Source organism: Culex pipiens, chromosome 1 (assembly GCF_016801865.2).
Source record: "Culex pipiens pallens isolate TS chromosome 1, TS_CPP_V2, whole genome shotgun sequence".
Classification (NCBI taxonomy): Eukaryota; Metazoa; Arthropoda; class Insecta; order Diptera; family Culicidae; genus Culex; species Culex pipiens.
This window is the reverse complement of record NC_068937.1, coordinates 37,079,249-37,091,207: the sequence shown is the minus strand read 5'-3', so window position 1 is coordinate 37,091,207 and position 11,959 is coordinate 37,079,249. Positions and strand designations below refer to the sequence as shown.

At 37.4% G+C, this 11,959-nt stretch overlaps 1 protein-coding gene across 1 annotated transcript in view; it reads right to left on the bottom strand.

Moving 5' to 3' along the window:
- Positions 1 to 5,099: 5,099 nt before the first annotated feature.
- Positions 5,100 to 11,959, bottom strand: part of LOC120414193 (neurogenic locus Notch protein) — a 121,837-nt gene continuing 114,977 nt past the window's right edge. Inside the window, exons 9-11 of the mRNA XM_039575273.2 lie at positions 11,671 to 11,929; positions 11,308 to 11,607; positions 5,100 to 6,955 (exon numbers count right to left, since the gene is read on the bottom strand). Of these exons, the coding sequence (XP_039431207.1) occupies positions 6,540 to 6,955; positions 11,308 to 11,607; positions 11,671 to 11,929 (975 nt within the window). The 3' untranslated portion in view covers positions 5,100 to 6,539. The remainder of the gene's footprint in view (positions 6,956 to 11,307; positions 11,608 to 11,670; positions 11,930 to 11,959) is intronic.

The following is an 11,959-nucleotide window of genomic DNA, read 5'->3' as shown; positions in this document are numbered from 1 at the left end:
GTCGATATTTGCGGACGTGCACGCAGAACACAGAACAGTGAGAACTAGCGAAAATGCCTCACTTTCTTCTGATACAAGTCGCCATATTGAAATTGCTTGAAGATTCATACCCGTGCTTTAACTTACTTGCCGCGATGATGTGATCTTCTATTGAAACCGAGAGAGGATACTCGAGAGAAGAGAAAAGGAACTGCCGTTCGGTACCGAAGTCGGTTGCCGACTGACATCAGCGCCGAAAATTACGGTCGGGTTTGCTGTACAGCTGGGATGAAAAATCCAGAACTTGGAGGTTGCAGTGAAAAATATTAGTTATTTTTGCATCATTCGTGAGTATGATTACTATCCCATATCCATATCTCATGTATGTTAGATATGGACATTGGAGAGATTCACTGATACGTTAGACCGCTTCATCACGCTGTAATTATGTCAAGCATTTTTGAAATATAGACGATCATAATTCACAACAACATGTCGATTTGACAATGCACCAGTTTTCAAGCTTTTTCGCATGTCGTTTTTCAAAATTTCAAATTTGAAGGCCTCGTAGTTTACGTACGATCCCTTATGGGTAGAACGGAAGTTCAGTTCTCGCAACGCGACAGCGGACAACTCTGGTGCTCTTGTGTTTGAGATTAGACTAAACTGAAGTAATGCAAAGAAAACTGGTGAAATGTGCCGAAGACGAAGACGAAACATTGCACTATCAGAATTGAACTTCGAATATGTACTGGAAATAGGAAATATTACGCAAATGGAATTTAAAAACAATACTTGTTTTGCGTTACGTGGTATTTCTACGTAATTCAATGGTTCGTCACTGCAACAGTGCTTTGCCCATCTGAAGTATCATGCGACTTCATCTAATCTTCAAACAATTTTTGAAACAATTAGATTTCAACGAGAAACATGGTTTTTCAAATCGCTCAAATTTTGAAATGGAAGCCAAACGATGCTCACGTTAACATATCTAGATTACTTTTTCAAAACAACCAATGCATGGTTTCCTATTTACATCCAGCTTTTTAAGCGAAAATGGCGTTCGAATGGTGAACGCCCGAAATGTCAAAATCACGCAGTGGTACCAACATTACGAATAAAGTGTGCCATGGCATGACAGCCGCATTTTTTTTTCTAATGTTGGTGCTACTGCGCGATTTTGACATTTCGGACGTTCAACATTTGAACGCCATCTTCGCTTAAAAACCTGGATAGTACCTTTCGAACAAAATACGCGAGGAAGCATCGTGCTCGTGCTATCTTGTCTCACGGGCATTTTGGGACAAATTGAGTTGCCTCATCTTGGACCATCACAAATCCACAAAATTCGATTTCAATCCTAAGATATTTAACCAAAATAATAAAAAAAAACTCCGTGCATTGTTGGCACTCTTCATATGACAGAAGATTCGTTCCGATCGTGCTCTCTTGACGCATCCTGAAAATTTCTGGAGGTGCTGCATGAAACCGCGACGTCATATGACAGATAGCTACTGCGTGGATGAGAAACGGATGGAATATTTAATTTCAAACCTCATTTAAACTAGAAAATGATCAATACGGTCGATCCTGATTTTATTTAGTCGAATTCTGAATCTTTGCATAGAAAATTTGTTATTACCTGCAACAAAACTTTAGGGGGACTTGGGGTTTCTAGGCAGGATTGCGAATGAGCAAGCGAGCCAAAAACCGTGCTCGCTCATTCATGAGCATGAGGACTTAACAGGTAGCTCATCGCATGCACTGGCGCTCAATGAGCGCTCATCTGCGAAGTAGGTAGATGTTTATTACTGTCGATGAATCTCGTACAGGCTAATTAATTGCCACTTTTGAATCTCATTTCATATTCCATGGGTAATTTCATCACGAAAAGAGGCATGTACTCTAATGTTGTCAGCTTAGTATTTATAAAAGTGAAGAATCATTCGCTATTTGGATAAATACAATTGCCTAGACAATTGCTTAGATTTCCGGACACTCTGTTTATCTTATTCAACTTTAAAATTTTAGAATAAACTTTCAAGGGCGCCATTTTTTATCTCAAATAAGCTGTTATATTTTATAACAGTTTTTGCAGCAAGCTCATAGCTCATTTTTGCCCGCGTCGTAAACATGTCAGCGATCTGCAGGTCTCATCAACACATATAAAGCTGGCGCGTCCTCGAGCAACACTTCAAAGAGAACAATATGTTGGTGCTCTGTCCCTCCACAATTCATCAAGCGTCCATGGTGAGTGCACTGAAAAAATCTGACATAGAAAATTCAAATGCTTTTTCACGTGAGCTGCTCAAAAAATCATCACGATGATTTGCCATGCTTTTCTTTTGACATAGATGTGTTTTTCATGTGACATTTAAATGATAATCATTAGAAATCAGCTGATTAAAAGCGAGATCTTTTCATTCTTTTATCGCGTGGTGTTCACTTTGGATTCAATAGAATTTCACTCAGATTTGCCCCATTTGACTTCTCCTTTGATTTCGAAGTGAAAATCACGTGAGATTGAAATGTGTTGGTTTCAAATGTGGTTGATGAAAAAATACTTATTTGTAAGATGGCGACGGACGAAGACAGTCCAATTAGCTTTTTCTTTATCGAATAAATTATTTTATAGTAGAACTCATATTTTTGAGAGTAAAATAAATTGTGCTAGAACTTTTTGGTAAGTATTTGATAGAAAACAAGTGAATATTGACAAATGTACAAAAATACTAACAATGTCAATGAATTTGCAGGATTTCAAACTCCGGTGAAGGGTTGGCTCCTGAACTCGTTTTTCCCGGACCGACCTCGGGACCGACACTGTATTGGCCGATTAATCCGGCAACTTCGGCATCTGGCTACAGTATGACTTGCGTTCCGGAACGAACAAAATGTGCAACCGGTGGCAGTTCCGTGATGCGGTGCTGGGCGACAATGCTTCCACGGGATTGAAACTCGTCTGAAAAACCTGTATCATTTTCTCATTCGAAACAGTGGCGCCACATGGTGGTAGCTGCCCTGTTTATTACACTGTGAAATTATTCATGGTCCAATTATCCATGGTTGGGAAAGTAAGAAATGAAAAATATTAAAAAAAAGATCGTTGCCCGGTTGTTTTTGTGCAACAATTTGTATTTATTTCATGGGTTACATTTAATAAAAAGTTCTTTTTCAATAAAATTGATTTTTAATATTAATAAAAAAACTATTGAGATAATCAGAAAACTGTATGCAATATTCAGTACACATGAATATCGCTGGAAAACCATTCAATTTACACTACAAAATCATTTGGAATGCATGTGCACTCCATTCCAATGTCATGTGAGCTTTCACTTAAGATTAACGTGTTTTGCATTTGGATTTGCAGGGTCGCTCGATGGATTCTTTCAAGTGATTTACACGTGACATTCACATGCACATGCTAATATGGCAGATTCATGTATGAAACATGTTATATTGCTTTGTTGGTTTCTTTCAGTGTAAGGAAACAAAAGGATAAAACATCATGATTTGTTATAACAGGTACGTTCAACTAGCCAGCTGCGAGACCCATCAGCCCGGCCGGGAACCAGTCCATATCTGTCGACTACAGCATACGGTGTGGTTCACAAAATATCAAATACAGCAAACACAACACAAAGGCTATACATATGGACTGGCGGGATGGCAGCACGTGGACACCTCCCCCCATGGAACAATTATGCGTAGAACGGCAGGATTTAGAGGACAAAACCCATAAATTTTGAGAAACATTGTCAAAAAATTTGCCACCGAGTTATGAATCCTTGAAAAAAAAAAATTTTGCCCCGTTTTGCCCTCTGATTTTCCGGGCCGGTATTGAGGAGTGGGGGTGGGGAAAAAACAAAAACTTTTAAAAATATTTTCACCAGTCTAATTATAAATTGAAAGAGAATCGGTGGCTTTGTTTGAAAATGGCGCTTAAGACCTAACGCAAACTACCCCGAGGAATGTTCATATCGATCCGTGAAACTTTTTACAAAACCAATCATGTGTTAATCTTTCGATGTCTGCCTTTGTGGATCAATCGGACCGCGCACTGGACTCACAATGCAGAGGTCACCTGTTCGAATCCCGAGGCGGACGCAAAAAATTCTAAGTGTAAAATATAGGTATTCGGTGCCCTCTCCCCGTGCCCATACCTTCACACTTAGGAGACCCGGGAGGCGGAGTCTTGTCGCAAAAAGAACGATACACGCCTGTGGATCCGTTGACGAAACCGCAAGGTTTAAGAGGGCCACATTATAAGGTGTTACGTCGATTCCGTTTTTTTTTCGATAATCTTTCGAATACAAGGTATTTTTTTCAATTAAAAAAAATCCTTAGAAACAAATATCAGAGATGGTTAAGCTTGACCGAAACTTCCAAGGTAAAAAAGTAAATTATTATGTTTAAAAAAAATCAATACAGCATGTCGTGATCATGATATCTTGTCGCACATCATTTTGCGCGTTGATTTTTGTACAGTTTTTAATGCTTTAAATATTAGCCTTAACGGTACACATCAACCAGAGCGTTTGCACCCAGATTTTTCTTACAGACATTTTAGTATCTTCAAAAACACGGGAACTATCGATATGATTTTTTATTTATCCCCTAAATTACTGTCATCAAAGTTTTTAACAACAAAGTTTGACTATTTTTACAATCAGATTCTTGCAGGATTGGGTCCGTAAGTTTGACAAATTTGGAATAAGAAGACAACAACAACCTTCGTTGCTGTGCACCCTTAACAGATCCCAAAAATTTGATTACAATCTTGAGGTATTTAAAAAAACCGAAAAAAGTGTGTGGGATTAAGCCATACAAATTCTACCATTTTTGTATGAACCAATCTGTGATGAAGATCAAAGCAATCCGCGATCACTTGACGGTATTTTCATTGTTTCATTCACTGTACATAACCACTCCCACTTTGTCGAAGACACCAAATCGATCAGAGTTTCAGTTTCAGCCAAATTAGAAAAGCAGCAGGGGTATTGTATTTTTTTAAGAAATTGGAAGAACTGCACAGTAAAGGCTAGAGATACGGAGAGTGATCAGAACAGGACAACAGGGACTTTCTTTCGTATTTTTCTATAAAGAAGAAATCATAGTTTTATGAAATAAAATTTTATACAGTTTTTATTGTTTTCATCTCTTTTATAAAATCGTCAGACAAATATCGCCTATATTATATCTCTGTTGCGTTTGCGTGTTTGTGTGTGTGTTTATGCTTCCTGTTTCAACACTCATCTCGAGCATTTTCATTTTCTTCCGCTAAACAGAACTAATAGAATTGTAAAAAAAAATAAAACAGCCCACTCTAGAAAATAATCTTGCATTCGCTGCGTAAATAGAGACTACCTTCTGATGCTCTTTCTAGTCATGAGTAGAGGAGTATACTGAGATTTAATTAAACTTTTGATGATATAGAGAGAGAAATTGGCTGTAATGATTAGTTTCAAATTATTGCATATCGAGGGTGCGCGATTCGTTCTGGATTGTCGTCACTGGTGTTTGCAGCTTTTGCGTTGAGATTCACTTTTTTGTTCGGCATTCTAAACATAAACTAACCTTTTAACAAGAAACTTTTAAAAATTGTTGTATCGCTCTAGAGAGATTTTGTTTTTTTTTGTCTTGATTTCTGCGTTTCAGAGAGTAAAAAAGAGATTTTTATTTTCTACACTAGTTGCTAGGTGTAAAATGGCGGGCCGCGAAGCGGCTCGCTCTAATTGTCGCTTTTATTCGCACTTAAAAAATTCTCAATAAAATATTACAATAATTTCAATAGATTTTTTACTTTATTCTGACTATGTACAACATCTACAAATTGGGGATTTGGGCTTTCCTAACCCTCCGATTTAGTGTTTAAAAAGGTTGTGCGCGTCACGCGCCTCTCCGTTTGTATTAAGTTCTCGTTTACTCGCTAGTTGTAGCACGACGCATTTGAGTGGAACAGTTAAAAAATACTAACTTATAATCAGACCATATTTTTTGAGTGTTGCTTGTCCACATTTATTTTTTTACTTTATACAACAAATAAAAAGGAAAACGTTTTTTTTCTGTGGAATCTTGCTGCGTGTTCCTTTCTTTCTCCTGGAAGCACTTTTCTCTTTATTTATGTTTGTCAAATTAAAACATGTACGCGTGTTAAAATTTGCTTTAAAATAGTTCAAAAGTAAAATATATTTATAAGTATATTGTACATTCTGTTTGTCTTTTTTCGTTTGTCTAATTGTTGTCTTTTTTTGTGCCTTTAAAAAAACATTGTTGTTTTCCCTTTAAAAGTAGCTTGTCTTAACGCAAGGAAATTCCCGTTCCGTTTCTCCCGAGAATGTTTGCACCCATTCACGCATTCATTCGTTCGGCTCGCACACACATAAAAAAATCGCTGATAAATCTTAGCACGTTTCGTAGAGAGGAAGTCTTTTACAACAAATTCGTTTAAAATTAGTTAAATTATCGAATAAATTATCACTATCATCACGCTCTGGCGACGTCGCGCCAAAGTGGAGGGGAGGGGGGGACGAGGCACTTGTCTCCTTTCTCATACCTTAGATGTAGATCGCTTCGGATCCCTTGTTGGCCTGGTGTCCGCCGGCGCCGCCGCCTCCCGCCGGGGCGCTCGTCACGTACACGTTCATGTTGGCCGCGGCCGGCGACTGGACGCCCTCGGACCAGTCCGAGGTCGAGTGGGGCGAGGAACTTGACCAGTGGCCGGGCGATTCCGGCGATGGCGTCGGGTAGCTGTCCAGCGTCTGGACCAGATGCTGCGGCGTCACGCCCCCGCTGTGCTGGCTCGGTGGCGTCAGATACTGGTAGAACGACGACTGCTGGCTGTTGAGCGTCGACTGCTGGCAGTGGGCCGACGCCGACGACATCGGCGACAGGTGCGACATGGTCGAGCTCGACGGCGACGAGATGGTGGTGGCGGTCGTGTTCTGCGACGTCGACGCTTGAGATCCTTGACCTGGGGGGTGGGGAGAAAACGGGGAGAGTTAGTATCGGTAATAATTTTATCGTCCAGCGATAACTTCATGTTGTCGTCATTGCTATCAATCATCGGAAAAAATCTATGTAAAATATGCAACATGTTTTTGGTTAAAAAGCATGCTATTTTTTTTATTTGACGAATATAATATCAGTTTTGTAACCATCTATGCAAAATTTCCTGCTGTTTGATACCCATACCGCAATTAAAAAGTTGGGCTTTAAAAGCTATACGTTAAACACTCATATAGCATTTTTTTAAAGCTTTGAGATATTTCAAAAATATTGTTTTGTAAAAACTCACGACGCGTACAAAAACTGCACACACAAAACACACACCACATCAACAACTGATCCAGAGCGTTAGGTACGGTATGTCCACCCTTCGTTCCTCCCCTGTAGATACTGTGAAATGTGATCCGTTCTCAGAATCCTCTCTGCGGTAAACACAACGCAGTAGGGCTGGCCGCTTTAATGTTTTTTAATACACTTTTGGATGTTCTTGGATGTTCTACAATTCTTAATATTGACTTTTGTGGTAATGAACATTCAATATCCATGCAAAAAGCTGCACTCATTTTGCATTACTAAAATTCCCTACGAAATCGGCCAATTTTTACACTGTAATAAAAAAAAAAGACTAAATTTCTAAATTCAAGCAATTTTGCCTCCTTTCATTATTTATTAATTGAGTTTTTTGGATTACTAAATAAGTAAAAGAGGCAAAATTCCTAGAATTTAGGAATTTGGTACTTTTTTTTTATTTCAGTGTAGGTGAATATTCGAAAATCTGTACCTGTATGATATCTTAAGCAATTCAAAGCAAACAAATATTTCAAATTCAAATTCCCAAAAACAGCAAATGAAAAATATATGTGACATTATGGACAAGAAGGCAACTTTTGAGTTAATGAAGTCATGAAAAAAAGTTCAAAGATATTAATTTTTCGAAAAAATATGTTCGTTTTTTTTTCAAATCACAGTCCAGATTAAAATAAGGCTGTAGTAATGTAGTAGTCGATTGCCCTTCTAATTACCCCGCCAGGACAACACGGGATTCGATCTAAAAAATTGCAAAACAGCAAATTTACAACCAATTTTTTATATTTAAAAAGCATTGGAAAGAAGAACTCTTAAAATTTTAGAAAATTTTAGGGTTGGAAGTTTGACTTGTTTTATCTGACTTTGCCAATGTTTTTGAAAAAATCATTTTTTTAGGGGTCAACTTTGGCTGTGTTTTTTACTAACATTTCCTACATTTGTAGTAAAAAGAAGTATGTAATTTTTGTAGTGTCCCATACTAGGCATGTTTTACAATTTAAATGATAATGATGCAATTCTACAGCAGAAAATGTGAAAAACAAGCAAAAAATTGAAAAAGTAATTGTTAAAACATGACAAAATTAGATAGGCAAAATGTAATGATATGATGTGGTAGAATAGGCCAAATTCTGCCAAAAACAAACATAAAGTAAACAAGATAAATTCAAATTAAAATACTAAAAATAAAACAAGAAAAACATAAAACAAGAGAAGAAATGTTTTTCGTAGGACAAAAGTTACTCAAAATGACCTCCTAAACACAGGAAAAATAAAAATGTTCGAAAAAAATTGGGTAGTCGAGGGTTAAGTAAAGGACGTATTCTCGGAGCTATGAGCCAATGGTAAACAAAGCCTTTTTTGCATCGGTATTCGACCATTTTACGAAGCACCAATTTCAAAAATGCTTATGATTGTTCATCTACACGTCTTTAAAATACCCTAAACTAAAAATCTTACGGCTCTTACGGCTTTTTGAAAACTCACCCGAGTATTAGACTATGACAAACAAACAAACTCGCACTTTTTCGTGTTTGACAGTTTGCCAAACTCGCAAACAAAACAAAATGTATGCATGATGCAAACTGTCAAAAAGTTCGTTTGTTTGGCGAGTTTGTTTGTATGTTTGTGATAGTCTAATACGTCCTTGACCTAAACAAAAAGACATTGAAAAAGTTTTTTCGTGAATCGATTACCGTCATCTGGGGCGAAACGGGACACATGGGGTGAATTGGGACAGCTGTTTTACCACAGAGTAACACAGAGCGAGCAGTCCGAAGAAATGTCATTTTATTTTTTGGCTCCATAAGGTTTGCTGGTAGCAGGCGTGCGATGTACCTGCGATGTACCACAAAGTGGAACCAAAAATCAAATGGCAGTAGTGACTCTGTCTTACTCTGTGGTTTTAACCTTGTTACTGCACAATATTTGGATGTTTTTGATTGTTTTCGGATAGAACAGACACAGATCAACAAAAATAGTGCATTGATTTCCAAATTTTAGGCTTTAAAGTGTTCTAAACCTGCTGTCCTAAGTTAAATTTTTCGATGACTTTGGATATTCTATTAAGGACTGTCTTAAAAATGTACCGACAAATTATTTTTTTGTAGATAAAAAAAAAACATACAGTCATGCCTCGGTTTAGCACCGCATATGGGGGATGCAAAACCGGGGCGTGCATAACCGAGGTACAGAGCTTATGGGATTTTGGCTGTATGGGATTTTGGCTGTATGGGAGACATTGGCTTTAATCGTACGAAAAATCGTGCAAACATAAACAAATTATAGTGTTTTGTAATCGGGATGATGTCAGCTATCCATTAATATTATTATTTCATGAAAGTTTTCACAAAAATACGTATTTTTCCTGTATTTCGAAAATGCATTTTATTTTCTTTATAGAAACCAAAAATACATTGTTATTGCTATATGGGTATCAAATGATCAGGTTTTACCATACATTTCAAATATTAAATCATTTTTTTTTGAAAACACTAAAAAAATTCACAAAACTACGTAATTTTGAAAAAAAATACTCAAAATTTCAGTTTTTACAATATGGGTATCAAATGATCGGAATTTTTTCATACATTTCGAATGTTATAACAACATTTTTTGAAAATATTAAAACATTTCACAAAACTACGTTTTTTTGAAAAATTGCTCAAAATTTCCGTTTTTACAATGTGGGTATCAAACGATCGGGATTTTTTTTATACATTTCAAATGTAATAACAATATTTTTTGAAAATACTCAAAATTTTCACAAAACTACGTATTTCCGATAAAATACTTAAAATTTCCGTTTTTACAATGTGGGTATCAAACGATCGGGATTTTTTCATACATTTCGGATGTATTAACATTTTTTTTTTAAAAACATAAAAAATTTACAAAACTACGTATTTTTGAAAAAAAAATCTCGGTCGATTGATACCCACATTGTAAAAACGGAAATTTGAGTATTTTTTTAAAAAAATACGTAGTTTTGTGAAAATTTTGAGTATTTTAAAAAAAATGTTGTTATTACATTCGAAATGTATGAAAAAATCCTGATCGTTTGATACCCATATTGTAAAAACGGAAATTTTGAGTATTTTTTTTTTCGAAAAAACGTAGTTTTGTGAAAATTTGGAGTATTTTCTAAAAATGTTGTTATTACATCCGAAATGTATGAAAAAACCTGATCATTTGATACCCATGCAATAACAATATATTTGTGGTTTCTTTAGAAAAAAATGCATTTTCAAAATACAGGAAAAATGCGTATTTTTGTAAAAATTTTTATGAAATAATAATTTAAATAGATATCTGACTACATCCTGATTTCAAAACACTATAATTTTTTGATGTTTGCATGATTTTTCATACGATTAAAGCCAATGTCTCCCATATAGCCAAAATCCCATAAGCTCTGTGCTTCAGTTAAGCACTGGACCGTGCTAAACCGAGGCAGCTGAACGAATCAAAACCGGGGCAGTGCAAAACCGAGGCGTGCAAAACCGAGGCATGACTGTATTGCGGTACAGTACAACGAAATTTTACAACAATTGAAAATAATAATATTTTTTTTATCGATCCCAGACATGCAAAATATGATTTCAAATTGTTTTCAGTTGGTTAGATTGTAATATTGAAATTTCACATTGAAAGTTAGTTCTTTTTTCGATAAAAATGTATAATGCACCGAATTCAAGTTACTAAAGTCAATTTCCGTTAGAAATATGTATTTTTTTGTAAATGTTGGGTGTTTAAATGAATTCTAAAATATTTAAAATATTTCTAATCGAGGGATTGGAAAATTTCACTATCATTTTATCTCCTGTTTTTAATACTGTTTTCTACCGTAAAAATAATACAAGTTCATAAAAACATGATCAATTTTGGAAAAAAGTGCAAAATTTATCTTCGCTTGAACCTCTACAATTACGTGATATTTAAACTTCGATGATCGATGACGATAATATAACAGTTATCTTTAATATAACAACTCCACCATGACCGCAAACTTACCCGTAGGACTGCAGAACCCGGCCAGTTCCAGCCCGCTGGAGCCGTTGACAAAGTTCATCTGCAAACTGGCCAACATTGCACTGTTTGAGTTGTTGTTGCTGTTGCTACTACTACTGCCCTGCTGCTGCCCACAGCCTATACTGCTTTGCTGTTGCTGTTGCTGTTGCTGCTGCTGCTGCATACTTCCGTTGCTGGAGATCATTTGGACGCCGTGCTTTTGCTGCTGCGCGTGCCGCATCGCCTGGATGTGCGTCGGCGACGTCGGCAGACTCGGACGGGTCTTGGCGGGAGAGGGAGAACCTGGAAATAGTGAAACCCTTGAGTAATTTGTAATTTCCAAGCGTGTCGCGGGTCGTAACTTACCGATATAGCCCTGCGGGGACAGCGCCAGGTTGCTCTGGACCGAGTGCGGCGGCGACTGGTTCGAGTACGGCGGGCTGAGGCCACTCTCGCCCATCACGTGCATCGCGTGCATCATCATGCCGTTGCCGCCGTTGCTCCGCTGGTTCATCATCAGGTCCTGGAAGGGCGTGTTGCCCTGGCCCTGGCCCTGGCCGCCACCCATCGAGTAGCCGTAGTTGTCCAGGTTGATGTTGTGCAGCGATTGCATCGATTGGGCGCTCTGCGAAGGAGGTTTAGGTTAGGTTACGGT